General features: G+C 36.5%; 1 protein-coding gene across 7 annotated transcripts in view; it reads left to right on the top strand.

The window, feature by feature from the left end:
• Positions 1-18,262, top strand: part of NAV3 (neuron navigator 3) — an 835,795-nt gene that overhangs the window by 790,643 nt on the left and 26,890 nt on the right. For all 7 annotated transcript variants that reach the window (XM_030866220.2, XM_060305657.1, XM_030866222.2 and 4 more), the window contains 5 exons: positions 3,612-3,723; positions 9,379-9,500; positions 11,162-11,334; positions 12,898-13,051; positions 14,515-14,689. In XM_030866220.2, the coding sequence (XP_030722080.1) occupies positions 3,612-3,723; positions 9,379-9,500; positions 11,162-11,334; positions 12,898-13,051; positions 14,515-14,689 (736 nt within the window). The remainder of the gene's footprint in view (positions 1-3,611; positions 3,724-9,378; positions 9,501-11,161; positions 11,335-12,897; positions 13,052-14,514; positions 14,690-18,262) is intronic.

Genomic DNA, 18,262 nt, shown 5'->3' with positions numbered 1-18,262 from the left:
TGTAACATTCTTTGTTTTAAAGTCTATTTTATCTGATGGGAGTATTGCTACTCCAGCTTTCTTTTGATTTCCATTTGCATGGAATATCTTTTTCCATCCCCTCACTTTCAGTCTGTATGTGTCCCTAGGTCTGAAGTGGGTCTCTTGTAGACAGCACATATATGGGTCTTATTTTTGTATCCATTCAGCAAGCCTGTATCTTTTGGTTGGAGCATTTAATCCATTCACATCTAAGATAATTATCTATATGTATGTTCCTATTACCATTTTCTTAATCGTTTTGGGTTTAGTTTTGTAGATCCTTTTTTTCTCTTGTGTTTCCTACTTAGAGAAGTTCCTTCAGCATTTGTTATAGGGCTGCTTGGGTGGTGCTGAATTCTCTTAGCTTTTGCTTGTCTGTAAACCTTTTGATTCCTCCACCGAATCTGAATGAGATCCTTGCCGGCTAGAGTAATCTTGGTTGTAGTTTCTTCCCTTTCATCACTTTAAGTGTATCATGCCACTCCCTTCTGGCTTGTAGAGTTTCTGCTGAGAAATCAGCTGTAACCTTATGGGAGTTCCCTTGTATGTTATTTGTCGTTTTTCCCTTGCTGCTTTCAATAATTTTCTTTGTCTTTAATTTTTGCCAATTTGATTACTATGTGTCTCGGCATGTTTCTCCTAGGGTTTATCCTGTATGGGACTCGCTGTGCTTCCTGGACTTGGGTGGCTATTTCCTTTACCCTGTTAGGGAAGTTTTCAACTAGAAACTCTTCAGAAATTTTCTCGGGTCCTTTCTCTCTCTCTTCTCCTTCTGGGACCTCTATAATGCGAATATAATGTGAATATTGTTGCATTTAATGTTGTCCCAGAGGTCTCTTAGGCTGTCTTCAGTTCTTTTCATTCTTTTTTCTTTATTTTGTTTCGCGGCAGTGAATTCCACCATTCTGTCTTCCAGGTCACTTATCCGTTCTTCTGCCTCAGTTATTCTGCTATTGATTACTTCTAGTGTATTTTTCATTTCAGTTATTGTATTATTCAGCTCTGTTTGTTCTTTAATTCTTCTAGGTCTTTGTTAAACATTTCTTGCATCTTCTCAGTCTTTGCTTCCATTCTTTCTCCGAGGTCCTGGATCATCTTCACTATCATTATTCTGAATTCTTTTTCTGGAAGGTTGCCTATCTCCACTTCATTTAGTTGTTTTTCTATGGTTTTATCTTGTTCCTTCAACTGGTACATAGCCCTCTGCCTTTTCATCTTGTCTATCTTCTTGTGAATGTGGTTTTTGTTTCACAGGCTACAGGATTTTAGTTCTTCTTGCTTCTCTTAACTATCTTTTTAATGAAAGACAATTTATACTTACAAAGTTCTCTAAAAGAACTGCTAATCTGAATTTGGCTAAACTAATTATTTCATTTATTTTTTTCCCCACATTATATAACAAATATATTTCTTACTTAGTTATTCTTCTTTTGGGCTTATTGTGCCACACTGAGTAACAACTACCCTGCTAATATCTGTTGTTGTTAAAAATATACTTAAAATTTTAGAAAGTGATCATTCTTCTATTTCATTAAACACAGTTTTCTGAAAAATCAATATTACCTGAACATTTTACTTCTAATTAAAAAATAATAGTTTTTAGAAGAGATTTCTCTAGAAAAGGGTAGAATTTTGACAGTAAAATAAATCAGCCAACCCATAAAATTAAGCTAAGTTTTTAGACATTTGTATGAGATTTCAATATCATTTTTCCTCTTTAAACCTAAAGCCAAATGTTTTAGCAGATTTTTAATCCAAAGTACAAGCACTGTTAATTTTAAATTCAAGGATGAAAATCTGACTTTATTTAAAATTTAACATTCATCTTAGTCTATATGTTATAAAATTAACTTTAAATTATGTGATTCACTAAGTATGCACTATAGGTATTCTTTTGTGAATAAATTCCTGGTAAAAGCAGAATGGATTTCCAATAAATATTTCATCACTTTGGAGATTTATTTTAAGTGGGAAATAGATTCAATTTTGGTACAATTATCTATTACTAGTTGGACAAGTGACAGAATATAGATAAAACTCAGAGGGACTGAGAAATTATGATGGATTGAATTTGTCATGGTATTGGCAGTTTTCACAAACCTGTTCTTTTTCCTTTATGATAAATAAATGCAAATGAAATTGTACTCAAGTATCTGAAGATCCATCTATGAATCCAGGAGGTCGCTATTGATTTTCTATTATGAGATTCTTTGACTTATAAGCTCTTAAAAGTCTGTAAGAGGGTTTGTTTTTTAAAAATACCTAACTGTCTTCTATCAGGAATATGCCAGATACTCAGAGAAGATAGATATGTGAGATGCCAAGGAGCTATTCCAAACTTGGATATCGTTTCAGTTAGCACCACCTATCTTTTTTTTAAAAAAGTGTCTAAGGCTGGAATAGTCATTGGACATTCTCATGTATGAAGCAGTTTCCCGCAGAGGTAGTTGTCATGGTCCTGCCTTTTTTCATATATACTGGGAGACATTAAGTAGGGATAAACTGCTTACCATGGAGTGAAGAACCCAAGCCTGATTCTTTGGCTTTCTGACGAAGAAAGAAAATGGAGAAAATGATGAATGACAAACACATTATGGAGGAATTCTCCCCCCCGCTAGAGGCTGACAAAAATTCTAATTTTTAGGCTTGCTATCACTGCCAAGAAGGATACTCCTTTTATTTGTGCTCCTGATGGAAATATTGCTTCTGCTGAAACAGCACTCCAGTTCCTTGTTGTTGTGTTGGTGCTGTTATCTTATCTTCCTAATAGTGAGTCCTTTATTTCTGATAAAGATATTCATTTAAATGACTATGGGAGATCAAATTTATACACGGATTTTCGTTGAGACATAGCTTAAAATTACCCTTAATTCAATAAGAAAATAGGTGTTTTATAAAAATTTGATTTGTAAACTTTTTAAATAATTTAACTATTTTAAGGACTATACATTACATATATTTCTATTCACTTTTTTAAAATTCCTGTATTGCTTTGGCTTGGTGAAACTAGATCTTCATAGTAGGAATTTTGTTGGATGAACAGTGCCAGAATCTAAGATGACATATGGCATTTAATAGCAGTGGGTTAGGAATTAATTCTAGGTTTTGTTCTTGAATGTAAAGAATCTATTTCCTAAGGGCAAAATAAATGAGAAAATCTAAAATCACTCATTTGACAAAAACTCAGGGTTTCCAGTTAACTAAATGCAATATGATGTACCAATGCAATAATAGTATTTATCTATGTAATATAATCATGGGTAGTATTAATAAGTTTGGTATCTGAAATAAGCAGTGTGATATCTTGCTTTTTATGGTACTGGTCAGCTCTGGGTACCACCCTTTTAAAGAAATAAAGACTGTTCAGACCACATGTATAAGAGAATAACTAAGACATTATTTTTTAATTCTCTATTGCATTTACCTTCTTACATTTACAAGTAAGAGGTTGTAAGACACAACTTGAAAGGTCAGCCACGCATCTAAATCTACCAGGACATTAGCACTACATAAAATCAAACTCATTTGATAGTGAGCTATGAATAAGAATCTTTTACTTTTAAAGCTCCTAAATTCTGTTTGTTTCACAGGAGTCTGAACTGATCGAACTAAGAGAAACCATTGAAATGCTGAAGGCCCAGAACTCTGCTGCCCAGGCAGCCATTCAGGGAGCGCTCAACGGTCCAGACCACCCTCCCAAAGGTATGTTTAGAAATCTTGCCATTTTTCATCCAATCTGCTAGGAATCTATTTTTATTCATTAATTAGAGCAAAGCTGCTTTTACTCAGTCGCACTGCCTTTTATAATATATCAGCATAAGTTGCTACTAATGCAGTCAGAATCTCAGAATTTAAGAACAGGAGGCTTCAGTATCAAACTGACCTTAAGGAAATTGCTTCTATAGTCCAACACTTTTCTCTGAGGAGGTTGGTTAATGTATTCATATCTGCCTTCAAGCAAAACAAACCTGGGAAGGAGTATGGAAATCTAGATCTGTATGTAAAAATACAATAATCAATATGGTGAAGTAGTGGATACTGGGAGCAACTTGTCCTGGGTGGGGGCAATAAAAAGGTACATTTTCTGTAGAGAACTTAAAAAACAGTAAGAAAATGGACTAAACATTGGTGTATTTTTAATTATTACTGTGCTTCAGTAATTGGAAGCAATGATAAAATAATCTTCTCTGCCACCACCCTACTCCTTAAATTGTCACTGAAGAAATACTCTGTGATAATGTCATGTCATTATTTTCTTTGCATAGGTTGTACTTATTCCTATTCTGACTCTTTTCAGTAGCATTCAATATGCTCAACTCTTGACCAGCTGAAAAATGTTTTCCTAAATCCTGAGTGCTCTGTCATCTCTCTTTGCCTTTCCAGATGAATTTTGGGAAAGCTTGATGGAATCATTCAATGTCTTCAACAGCCAGTTACACTTCAGACCATGGGAGTGTGGTTTCTCTTTCCACTACTCCAGCAAAACTGTTCTCTCCAGCATCAATAATGACTTAGATGACTCTAAATCCAGTACAAAGTTTAAAATTCTTATTGTATTTGTTGTGCAAATAGCATTTGATGCTGATGTCCACTGCATCCTACTTGAAATATTCACTTCTTCTAATGCTCATGACATCCACATTCTTAGTTTTTCTTCTGCTCCTTTGAAATTTCTTTCAGTTTCTCTTGTAGATTCACTCGTTTGTATGCATTTGTTAAATGTTGATGTTTCTTAGAATGCAGTCCTAAACTGTCTTCCATTATGATTTTATACATTATGATTCTCTTCATCCTATCTAAAATTTTGTACGAGCTCATCTAGTACTCTACCTATAATTATTATTTGTGTTGATAACTGTCAAATATATCTCTCCAGGGCAGGCTCATCTCTTGAGTTACAGATCTGTATATCCAGCTGCCAAAGAGAAAACTCCATTAGGTTATCTTCGGATGTCTGTTCGTCACCTGAAAGTCAACATCCCCAAATTTGAACTTGTCTTCTTCCTTCTCAGACCTGCTTTGCCTTCAGTGTTCCTTTCTCAGTAAACAGCATCACCATCCTTCCACGTGGCCAGAAATCCTCCTCTTCGTACACAGTAAATCACTAAGTTCTACTGATTCCATCCATTAAATATATCTTGTTCCCTTTTCTCTGATCCTGCTATCACCATGCCTCATATCTCCCCTGAACTATGACCACAAACTCCTAAGTCTCAAGGAGCCTTCCTGCTCTTCATCTTTCACCTCCTTATGCCATTCTTCACACTGAGACCAGAGCAGTTGTGTAACAATATATATTTAAAAGGTATCCCATTGCCTTTGGTTGAAATACTAACTCCTTAACATGACATAATCTCTCTTGGCCAGCTTCGTTCATTCAACAAGTACTTATTGATATTACCATTTATGTGCTAGACACTGTTCTAGACCTTGTGTCTTGCTATTTTGTCGTGTTGTGTATTTCATATTTCAGCTATCCAGAACTTCTTTCAGTTCTTCAAAAGTTCTTTATATATTCTCTTTATTCTACTTGGAACTTTCTACCCTGTTTGTTCAGCATAAAAACTTTTTGAGATCTTGCAAGAGTTAGCCTAAACATGCCTGCTTGTGCCTAAGCTATATGAGGTCCCTCTATGATGTGTTTCTGGAAATAACTGTACTTCCCTCATCAAAATTTGCATTAAGTCACTTTGGTGCCTTAATTTGTTTATGGTCTGCCTTTCCTGGTCGATGGCAGGGTGGTCTGTTTTCTTAATCCTTAATCCTGGCCGTAATGATGGCTTGCACATAAAAGGGGTTTATTCAAATTTTATAGAAAGGACTAATACAATTTTTTAAAACTTGAAATTTAACTTATAGGAAAACAGTTATATAAAGTGAGATATACTTAAATTGAAGGACAAACTAGTTCTCTAGGGGCTACTTCTGTTAAGAATTTAGCAACTTTCCATGTGGGGGAGTTAATGTATATGCTGCATGGAAAATTACTGCATATTTAAAGCTTATCTTAGAGCTATAATAAAGCAGCTTATGTTCTAAATCTTCATGTCAGTAAATAGGTCCAGAAGGGATTTAAAAAGGCTTAATCCTTTCTTTACCACAGTACAAGTCACTGAAGTAAAACTTTCTGGAAAGATTCCTTTTATCTCAGGCAACAGGTAGCTTGATATATCTACTGGAATTGAAAAATAGGAATTCCTTTGCTCAGAAATGTGGGAGGGATACCTAAAATGAACAAAACGATAACAGTTAATATTCAACTTGGCTAAGAAAGATTAAAAAATAATTTTATAAGATTTAAAGCTAACAAAAACAAATAGTTATAAAGGGTTGAATGTATATAGAATATCCAGATTGTGTTTCTGTAGTAGTAAAACTCATATCAAGGCATATTGTAAATATTTAGAGAAGAGCATTCCAGGAGGGTCTTGAGACAGAAAAGAGATTAGTGCCTTTATGGAACTGATACAAGGAAGATAATGACCAAAGGTAAAGTAAGTAGAACCAGGTTGGAGAGATAAGTACTGACCAGATTACTGAGGAACATTTGGGCCATATTTAAGAGTTGAGGGCTTCCCTGGTGGCACAGTGGTTGAGAGTCCGCCTGCCGATGCAGGGGACATGGGTTCGTGCCCCGGTCCGGGAAGATCCCACATGCCGTGGAGCGGCTAGGCCCGTGAGCCATGGCCCCTGAGTCTGCGCAAGAGTTGAAATGTTTTCTATTCTTATTAAAATGGAAATCATTGGGAAGTCTCAGGTAAGGGAGTGATGGTGAGGTTTTTCTTTAAAAAGATTTCTCTAACTCTGGTTTGTAGAATGGTTTGAAGGTGAGTTGGACAGCTGTTCTTTCTTAGAGCAGGTAGGTGATGTTGGTGGCTTGAACTAGAACAGTGACGGTACAGAAGGTGGGAAGTGGAAAATGAATGAATGAATAAACATATAACTGAAATAGATATTTTTAAAATAAGCTTCTCCATTCATTCAGATTGTTGATATTCATTTGGTCACCCATTCTTTACTGAGCTCTGCAATGCCACATGTACTCAGTCAAATACTTACAAACACTAGAAAAGAATTGCCAGAGAAAAGTAAAGTGCATTCCCTTCATTCCATGGTATTATGGAAATTATGCTCTTGCCAATCTTTATTGGAAATGCGGTCATAATTGAACATAACGAATACCTCCAAGGACTACTTTTGACCTACGGTTAACAAGAATTTACCTATCTTTTTAAAATTTGGGATTACTTGAAGTCAAATATAATTTATTAATTCTGGATATAATAAAAACTCTGGAATACTTTAATGCTTAATACATCTGTTTTATTTGTAAAAGTCAGTTATGAAGGGAAAAATAGAAAATACTAATCTTGTTCAGAAAAGCTTATAGCCAACTGTAGCAGAAATTTAAAACACAGATACCTACACATGTTCTTTTATTGCTTATTCATATTATTTCCATATTAGTTGATTAAGGGATACTGTGCTCCTTTATTGTTAAATCAAAACAACACACATAAATACCTTGATTTAGGTTTTGGTACTGGTAATGTTTTGGACATGCAAAAACAGTAAATGTTCTCATCATTAAAAAAAAAATACTTTTGGACCAAACTCTAGGGATTCTTAAAAACAGCTCTGTTTTTACCCTCCTGTAAAATTTTTCAACATGGTTATTCTCTTAATGGAAAAATTAAAGTACTTATTGTTATGTATGTACATGAGATTAAGGATGGAGATATGTATATGCATATTATACACCCACACATATACTTACTCATTGTATGTTTTGAAAGTAACCAGTTACAGTTCCATTGCCATCAGCCATTTTACTGTTAAATTAGTCAACTGCAAAGCTTTGATTATATACTATTATTTCTATGGGAACTTTTTGAAAGCTATATAATAATTTCTGACATCTTTTAAGTTCCACTGAGATTTTTTTTTGCTTAGATAATATGCATTGATACCAATTATATATGACAATAGAAATGGCCTAAAAGCATATTTGACCTTAAAATAATTTTATGAATTATTAGTGTCTCCACTAACACTTAAGTTCACTGTGAGTAGAAATCATTTCAATTTTAATTTTAATGACTATAAATAAATCTTATAAGCTGATTGTATGGAGTAAGTGAGTATGTTCAAAAAGTGATTTAGGGGGCTTCCCTGGTGGCGCAGTGGTTGAGAGTCCGCCTGCCGATGCAGGGGACACGGGTTCGTGCCCCGGTCCGGGAAGATCCCACATGCCGCAGAGCGGCTGGGCCCGTGAGCCATGGCCGCTGAGCCTGCGCGTCCGGAACCTGTGCTCCGCAACAGGAGAGGCCACAACAGTGAGAAGCCCGCGTACCGAAAAAAAAAAAAAAAAAAAGTGATTTAGTATCAAATGGTATCCTCTTCAAAATATCGTATTATCTAGAGAAGCACTCCATGCTTTTTAGGAGTATATAGAGGTGATATCACCTGGCAATTAGTACAATAGACAGTAGGATACTTCTAAGTCTCAAGTTGGCTCCACTGTTTTTCAGCTACGTGACCACAGGGAAAATTTAATAATTACACTCATTTCAGTGGTTTGCTTTAAAATTACGTACTCCCAGAGCAGAGTAGTAAAAGCTAGCTTTATTATTACCTGTTATTATTGTTACTACTATTACTCTTCCAAGTCATGGCCAGGGGTTAGGGGTATGATGGAAGAATTACACTGTCTTAAGTATGATTTCTGTTTAATTCACAAATGCAGTCTACCCACATTCTCTCTTGAGGACCTTCGCCCCATTCGCTCTTTGACCTTGGTCAAGTTACCTAACTTCTTTGCGCTTCAGTTGCTCCATCTGTGGTATGAAGTGCTTAGATGACTTGCAGGGTTTGTTTTGGCTCTAACAAGGTATGATTCCATGAAATGGAAAGTTAATATATTTGGCTTCGGTAGCTTTATTCAAAGGACAAATATTAAAAACACACAATTAATTATCATGCTATTAAGAGTTTCCTTTTACTCCATGGAACAAATCATTTGGAATAAATCATTTTGGAAGTGCTGTTTGATCCAGGTATTCAGTAAAAATCACTAGCATAGCATTTCATTTTGGGACAAAACTCAGAATTCATTAAAACACCAGTGCTACAGACTTACTTGAGATTCCCATTGAATCTTAATACGGATAACCCAGTTAATTAAAGCAAATATGGTTGTACTTTATTAAGCTTATAAAACCAAAACTGCATTGAAATAATCTGTACAAAGCCATGTTGACATTTATTAGAGGACTTCCTCTCAGAAAGCCTAAAAGTCTTGTTTGTTCAGATTGCAAGTTTTTATGAGTAAACATGATACTGTCTATCTGTGGCTAGATCTCCGCATCAGAAGACAGCATTCCTCCGAAAGCGTTTCTAGTATCAACAGTGCCACGAGCCATTCCAGCATTGGCAGTGGTAACGATGCTGACTCCAAGAAGAAGAAAAAGAAAAACTGGGTAAGCCATTAGCATTCATCTAATTCAGAAGCTTATTACTACGCAGTGAGTCAGGCTTTTTCCTTTTGGGCTTTAGAGATCCACAGCAGTTTACAGTGTCTCATTCAAGTGACTGACACCTCAAAGGCTACACTCATCACCAAGATTAGGGCAGCATGATGCTGAAGAGCAAATGTTTTGGAGTTGGCACTAACTTAACTTGGATTTGAATCCCAACTTTGACACTTACTATTTGGATCTTAGGCAAGTGACCTCACCTTTTTGGGGAGCCTAAATTTTCTCATCTGGAAAAATTGGATAATTAATACTGACTTTATAGAGATACTGTAAAGAAAAATAGGGTAACGTGTAAATAAATGGCTCCGAGCAGGGGCTTACTGTGGAGGTAGAGATGAAGAAGAAGAAAAAGATGATGGTGATGCTGGTGGTGGTGGTGCTGGTGGATGGTGGAAGTGGAGAAAAAATGGAATAAAAAAAGTAAAAGGGAAAGAAGAGACCTTGAAAGCCTCTCCACCCCTTGCATCAACAGGGTTTATAGCGTGAATGAAGTGTCACTGTATAAGAAATCAACTATATGTATTTCTACCAAAAGAACATAGGATAAATATAAAAATGTACTTTAACAGAACTGTCCCTTAAGTTTGCTAGAGATAGAATTTATGATATTAAGTAATTGCTGAAAAAACTGAGGGGAAGATGCTATCACTGCAAAATGTTTAAAAACAATGAAGTAAAGGATTTCTTTTAATGCCATGCAAGAAAAGTAGATGTTAAATAAGTAGAACTCTTAATGAAATCCAAAATATAACTAGCAGAGGATTTTACTGGAGTGCTTTCTGTAAAGAATGAGAGAAATATCTTTTCTGTTTTAAAAAAATGTTTATGTAGGTAATATTTTAAAGTACTGATCAGCCTTCATTCCCTTGATTTGTAATTCCACACTCTTTCATGTTTCTGCAAGGTGAACTCTAGAGGAAGTGAGGTGAATATAAACCATGGACAATTTGGCATGCATCTATAAAAATACCCACCCTTGGCATGAATGCTATTCATTTTGGCAGGAGGCTTTTATACCTTTTAAAAACAGGTTACCTTGTATGTCTTTTCTTTGTGTCTTTTCATTTTAATCTCCAGTTTTAAAGAGAAGTAAAACTACTTTCTGAATAGCGCTGTAGGCCATACCAACTCTGGTTTCTCATAGGCCGGGAACTGAAAATTTGAATAGAAACTCACAATTAATGAAGTGTTAGGTGAATTTGATTTCATTTTGCTTTTTAAGTTTATATTGTCAGCAGGCCCTGACTTGATTGTAGCGCTAAAGCAGCCATTTAAAACAAATTGCCTTGAAGAGAGGAGCCTTCTGAACGGAGATCCCTTCAAGGTACTTCGTTTTAAATGAGTGCTCTGACAGCCATGCCCTTGACCCTGCACTGTTTAAAAGCCTTCCATGTTTGCGCTGCGCTGGATTAATACAAGAATAAAACAAAAACACAAAACACGGTATCTTTTTTTTTTAGAGATACTGTGCTGCAGCTGTTAATCCTTTGCTTATACATACTGACCCCAGGCAGTGGCTAGGATGGCACCTGCAAACTAACGGCCCAAAGCAAGATGCCCCCAGTGCAAATAGACAAGGAAGGTAATTTCTGTCCTTCTTGCAGCTGAGAAGCTCATTCAAACAAGCCTTTGGGAAGAAAAAGTCCACCAAGCCTCCATCCTCACATTCGGACATTGAAGAGCTTACTGATTCGTCCCTTCCAGCGTCCCCCAAGTTGCCCCACAATGCGGGTGACTGTGGGTCAGCCTCCATGAAGCCCTCGCAGTCTGCCTCAGCGTAAGTCGCTCCCTCTGCCGGCTGCGGAAGTATTTGTTAAAGACAACTTCAGGCCAAGCCTAGATCTGTGTTCTAAATGGAACTGCAGCACCACCTCTATACCAATTATTTTCAGATCTTCCTTAGAATAGCAGACAGCATTTGTTTCTCTTCTGCTTTCCATACATTAGAAATTGAGTGTTCTTGATCTCATTCTCCCCTTTTCTAAGTTATTATTTTCACTTCTTTTCACTTGCATTTGTCCATGTATCTGTCTAACTGTGCATTAAATGCAGGTTACCCCTTGTCTGGCCACCAAAGAAACGGCAAAATGGCCCTGTGATCTACAAGCATAGATCCCGGTAAAATGGAGTGTGATGCATGAAAACTGCAAAGATCCTGGTTCTAACCTAAGCAGTGTTCACTCTTGCTTTTTCTAAAATCACTCGCATGCATTTCAACAATGACTACCTTCTCTGTCCTCCTGTTTTGGAAGTAAAATTTGGTTTCCTCAAGCCAAACTTCAATCCTTTGTTCTTTAATTGTGTTAGATAATCTAGCATAATTTTTTATAGTATCCCACTAGTTGATGTTACAAGAAAGAATGAAACATTTAGAATGTAAAACATGTGCTCTGATAATTCTCTTTGTTCTATATACTATTTAAATGAGATTTCCTTGTGTGCCCAAGACAGTGGCTCACCCAGAACTCATATAAAGCAGGGCCACTATTAGAACCATTTAAGACCCTTGTACACCCTGTATAATTTCCTGACTTAGAGGAAAGAACATAGCACTATCATTTTGTGACCAGCAATGAGTCCTCACATTTTAAGTGGAAAAGATTTTCATTAACATAAAACATTCTTTTGACATACTTCCTACAAAGCTGTCTATAGAACCACAATAGGATATAATGTATATTACCTTCAGGCAGCCCCCAAGTCGCCTGCTCATTTGGGTTGAAACCTGTGATTCAGTTTCATTAGCTGATCTCCTAAATCAGCTGAGCCTACCAGGAGGATTATATAACACTCATCCATTATTTAAATACCCAAAACTAATCTCCCTGATTTATTTTCTACAATATTTATATTGAATTTGATCGTAACCTGAAGATAGTATTGTGGCAAATAAGGTTATTCTTTGCAAAATTTTACAAAACAAGAAATCAACATTTTAAGGACATAATAACTTTGCTTTAAACAAATTTCATGTTGCAAATAGAGGCTCAAGTCCCTTGAAAAATGGTAGAATGAGATGTAGTAATATTATGACTTTTCAGCTCCATAAACATCAGCAACAAGGGAATTTTGAGGATCACTTTATATACAGTAAAGATAGTTTTTAAACTTCAGAAAATAGGAAGAAAAGATTAAAAGAGATGGCTACCATTTACAGTTTTGAACCTGTGAATGTATTACTGTCTGTAAAACTCTTTTTCCTTTTCTCTAGGTATTGCCAGCAGCAAATAATCTATGTACCTGCTGGATAATATTGCAGTTCAGCTTTTAAAAGAAGCATTGCCTTTCATAATCCTCTGGCTTCCCCAACCACTGATTTTGTGCTTGTTTCTTTCTTCAGGATCTGTGAATGCACAGAGGCTGAGGCAGAGATAATTCTGCAGCTGAAGAGTGAGCTCAGAGAAAAGGAATTAAAATTAACGGATATTCGGCTGGAGGCCCTCAGCTCTGCTCATCATCTCGATCAGATCCGAGAAGCCATGAACCGGATGCAGGTCGGTCCGAAAGCACCTTCAGGGAACAAACAGGAGAGATTTAAAATGCTGCTTATTCTCTTCTCTTAGTTATTATAAAAACAAATCTCATGTTTAAATCCTTTTTGGAAATGCACTCTGTTTATTCAGTCTCTGCACCTCATTTCTCAATACTGGATGGAGAATTTTGTCAAATCCAGGTTTGGAAGTGGAAGTGCCAACTGGCCAGTTGCACTCAAGGACCATTGAAGGCACTGTACTAGAGCTAAGGTTTTAGAGAAACTACTACAGCCCTTGCTTCTTCACTTTTCCATGATTTACCCTTATGGTAACTTTTTCCTATTCTTTTGAAATCTGACTTTACCTGTTTTCTATTGAAAAACAAACGTAATGAGGAATCAACAGAAATATAACACAAGCTTTCTAAATATGAAAGTAAGTGTGATATAGAATGCCATCTGTAGAAGTAAAGCTTTTCTATTTTTTGGAAGCATCTGAAGGCTAAATTCAGAATCAGTCTGTGCTCAGACTAAGTTTTCGTTTTATTATGGTCAACCAGTAATCACTTGGTACCACAAGCTGACTGAAATAGGAAAAGCTCATTGCTGAGCAGATTCGTCTGCCAATGGATATATTCATCAATAGGCTTGTGTGGTTTTTATGAGCTTAGTGCCCCATTTTGAAGGAACAAAAACTTTTTCAGACGTTAGTTAGGATCCTGAGGTGGTAATTTTAAATCACCTTATTTATATTATTTTTGTTTTACTGTGGTTTTCAACTCTCCCTGAATTCAGAGTATTACAAACAGTATTATTTTCTATGAGATTTTAACATTACTTTCATTTAAAAAATTTTTTTTAAGTTTTTTTAAATTTTTTATTTTATTGAAGCATAGCTGATTTACAATGTCATGTTAGTTTCAGGTGTACAGCACAGTGATTCAGTTATATGTATATAACTGAATATATATATACATATATAGATTGATATAGATATAAAAGGATATTCTTTTTCAGACTCTTTTCCCATATAGGTTCTTACAAAATATTGAGTATAGTTCCCTGTGCTATACAGTAGGTCCCTGTTGGTTATCTATTTTTATATATGTAGTAGTGTGTATGTTTACTTTTAAAATGAGAAATGGTATGAACTCTTCAATTATGTTATTCTTGATTCACATAAGACCATGTCATATTTGGAAAACTCCTCAAGTATATGATAGATTTTTTAAAAATTATAAAAAATTCTACTGGTTAGTGTGTGTATTTGTGAATAGCTGAATATGTGTATGTGAGAGACAGAGAAAGGGATTCCTTTTCCTTCTTTGGAAGGAAATCCTGTTTTCATAATTTATGTTTGTTTATTTAGTATGTCACCACATGGTTTATTTAATACATGAACCGATTGACCCTGTTAAAAGAGTTGGTACCCTTTTCTCAATCAGGCTAGCTCTATGTTTTTCATGTTTTCCATCTTCACAACAGAATGAGATTGAAATACTGAAGGCTGAAAACGACCGGCTGAAGGCAGAAACGGGGAACGCTGCGAAGCCAGCTCGGCCCCCGTCTGAGTCCGCAAGTAGCACTTCCTCCTCATCCTCACGCCAGTCCTTAGGACTCTCTCTGAACAATTTGAACATCACGGAGTCTGTTACCTCAGGTGATTTTGTGCACACACCTGCCTGAATCAAAGCATGCCTCTGACTTCACAAGCCCGGAGACCTCGAATTTGGAGACCCTTACCCAAGCTGCAGCTCTCACCCATACCCTCTTAAAAATGTTAACGTCCTAGCTCTCAGAAATAGTCCTTTTTCCTCTTATAAATTTATTTTACTTCATTATCATTTTAATTTCTTTTATTTATTTATTTTTGGCTGCGTTGGGTCTTCGTTGCTGCACATGGGTTTTCTCTAGTTGTGGAGAGCGGGGCTACTCTTCGTTGCGGTGCGCGGGCTTCTCATTGCGGTGACTTCTCTTGTTGCAGAGCACGGGCTCTAGAGTGCAGGCTCAGTAGTTGTGGCACACGGGCTCAGTAGCTGTGGTGCACGGGCTCAGCTGGTTCACAGCACGTGGGATCCTCCCGGACCAGGGCTCGAACTGGTGTCCCCGGCATTGGCAGGCGGACTCTCAACCACTGTGCCACCAGGGAAACCCCTTCATTATCATTTTAAAAGAACATTCTGTGTGAAAGAGTAAAAAGACATTCAGATATGGTTTTCATATTATTTTTTAAGACAGTTACTTGTGTTTGAGAAGTACTTCCTCCAGGGTTACAAATAGGATGAGAAAGTAATATTCTCAGTGATGATTGTTAGTACTAATGAATATAATACTCAGAACCCCATGCAATTTGATAGTGTTTTAAGTGTACGAAGCCCGTATACAAGTGTATCAGGACCTATTCCTAAATTTGACTAGATGATCCTGCATGATGTGGCCCAGGGAGAACATAATGCTACTACATCACCCAGACTGCAGCTCTATTAGATTTTCAACAAACAAAAAGAACACACTGGATTCTATTATTGTATTCAATGGTACTAATGATGGAACAAGGGTACAGTTTTATTCAATTGCAAATAGAATCATATGACATAATGTTGTCTTAATAGCTGATGAACTATTCAGTTATAAAGTATAAGTGCTCCTATGGCATCGAATCATTCTATGTATATAAGACTTAGCTGAGGAAAGATTTACATGAGGATCTGCAGTGATTGCAAAGCACAGCCACTAGATGACGCTTGGAAACCAATAATATGTATACATGTTCCTGGGCAATTTTAGATCCCATGATAGAATTGAGAAACTTCATGGCTTGCCTTAAATTACACCAAAATATAGAAAAAGAAGATAAAGATGAAAACGAAAAAGAAAAAAAAAGAAATACAGCAAGCTGATATTGATGATATTTTAATGAATCATATCTCTTGCTTCTAAAAGGTCAGAATTTTAAAAATTCTACTAATTACATCTGCCCTTCATGGTGTAAAATGAATGGCCCAAATGCATACTTGCTTTCTTCTTATAAAAGGTAACTAGAAACTAAAAGGCAAGTAGGAATTTCCTGAAGTTCATGAAAACAACGTTTATACCATTTGGCAGTGACTGGGGAAGGAAAATGAATTTTGAGAATACTCATCAAGTAAAAGAAATATTGGTAGCTAAGAAAAAACAGATGTCATAATTAAATGAGCTTATAAATCATTAGGTAAAATAAAACTACAGAAATATGGTAATAACTTGAGTGTGTAAGTTGTCTATGAAGTGTTATCATCCACATTCTTCAAAAGGCGGGAAAAAAGAAAGAACAAAAGTTTTAAATGTATAGAATCTGAGAGTCCTGAGTCACATCCTATACACTGGCTTGCCGATGATGAACCTGAGAGAGGTGAGGTAGGAGCCACACCTAGTGGCAGTCAGTGCCTGCCTACGTCCTGGAGCTTCACTTCTAAGGAGGGAAAAGGACTGGTACCTTATAGGATAGCTTAATGGTGGGATTTTACTGCCTGTTACATGATTTTGGTTTAGCCTATGGAAATATGATAAGGCCTGAAGGAGGCAAATTTAGTGCTGAAGGTAGTTTAGGAAGAACAGCTGTATAAAAATGAAACCAAAATGAATGTCTAGGAAAGACTAGGACTCATAAAGATAAATATAAAATCAAAGAAATTAAATTTACATTTTCTGTGTCCATCTAACTGATGGCCGTGATTCAGAATTTGGGGCAATTTGGTGAGGAGAGGTGTTTTTTTTTCAAAAATGTGCTTTATAATTACCCGTTTCATGGTTTATTTTTAGTCCTATATTATTTTATTTCCTCAACTATTTTTCAGTAGCGATACTTGTGTCTGAACTAGCAAGAAAAATGTAAATCACTTGACATCACTTGACTAGGATACTTTTCAAGTCAAGTTTTCATTGCCTTCACTCTTGTTTAGTGGGTTCAAAATTGGAAATCAAAAGTGCCTTTATGCTGAGGCTTTTTAATAGAAAAAGTTTCTAGAGTTCATGGTTTTTTTTAAAACAAAGAAGTAGGCAGGAGAGAGGCTAATTGACAAATGTCCAGTTCCTGAAATAATAGTGCATGTTCCATACATCCAGTGAAGACAGAAGTTTGAAACACCTTCAGTTTTTGTCAGAATTTCACTTGACTGTAACCAGAATGGCAAATCTTTTTTCAAAATGTTGACAGAGGACTCTAACTTATTTTCCATGAAACAACACAGAGAACACTTATCTCAAACTGGCTGTTATTTGTATTTACTCAGAGTTGTTTGTTCAGGCGATCATCCCGTCAATGTACTGTGGGTGGGGGGGTGTGCATTGACTCACTCACCCAGAGTGAGTCATGATGTGCTCCTTCCACTGTGAACACAAGGAGTTAGAATAAACACACAGGGAAAAGGAGTAATGGTTAGAACAGATAAACTTACTAAACACGGAGGATAAAGTGCTTTAAAAGTGTTTTCTATTATGTTCTCAATAACCCTACGAAGCTGGTGCTTTTGTGCCCCAAGAATTAGGAAAGTGATCATGATAATTTTTCAAGATTATGCATCCAATAAGTGATAGAGCTAATATTTGAGCCCAGATCTGGATGATTCCAGTGCCTGACTCTTAACTACTGTATTCATTTTGCTAAAGCACTTAAAACATTAAAGATTACCTTGTTGAGAATGTATACTCCAAAAGAGCAGGGAATTCATCTTCCTTCTCACCATGGTATTCACTCCCAGTGCCCAACACAGTTCCTGATTTCTTTTTTTTTAATACATTTATTTATTTATTTTTGGCTGTGTTGGGTCTTGGTTGCTGTGTGTGGGCTTTCTCTAGTTGTGGCGAGTGGGCGCTACCCTTTGTTGTGGTGTGTGGGCTTCTCGTTGCGGTGGCTTCTCCTGTTGCGGGGCACGGGCTCTAGGCACACGGGCTTCAGTAGTACCAGCATGCGGGCTCAGTAGTTGTGGCTGGTGGGCTCTAGAGCGCAGACTCAGTAGTTATGGCGCACGGGCTTAGCTGCTCCGCAGCATGTGGGATCTTCCCAGACCAGAGCTCGAACCCACGGCCCTGCATTGGAAGGCAGATTCTTAACCACAGCCAGCAGGGAAATCCACAGCTCCTGATTTCTGTGATGCTTAATAAACTGTCAGCTAAAAATAAATATTTTTGAATATTTATGAAGTTATGAATAATTGAGCAAAGTACTAAAGAGGTAATTTGGTCATGAATTACA

Source organism: Globicephala melas, chromosome 10 (assembly GCF_963455315.2).
Source record: "Globicephala melas chromosome 10, mGloMel1.2, whole genome shotgun sequence".
NCBI lineage: Eukaryota > Metazoa > Chordata > Mammalia > Artiodactyla > Delphinidae > Globicephala > Globicephala melas.
The sequence above is the reverse complement of the archived record's forward strand: the minus strand, read 5'-3'. Positions and strand labels throughout refer to the sequence as shown.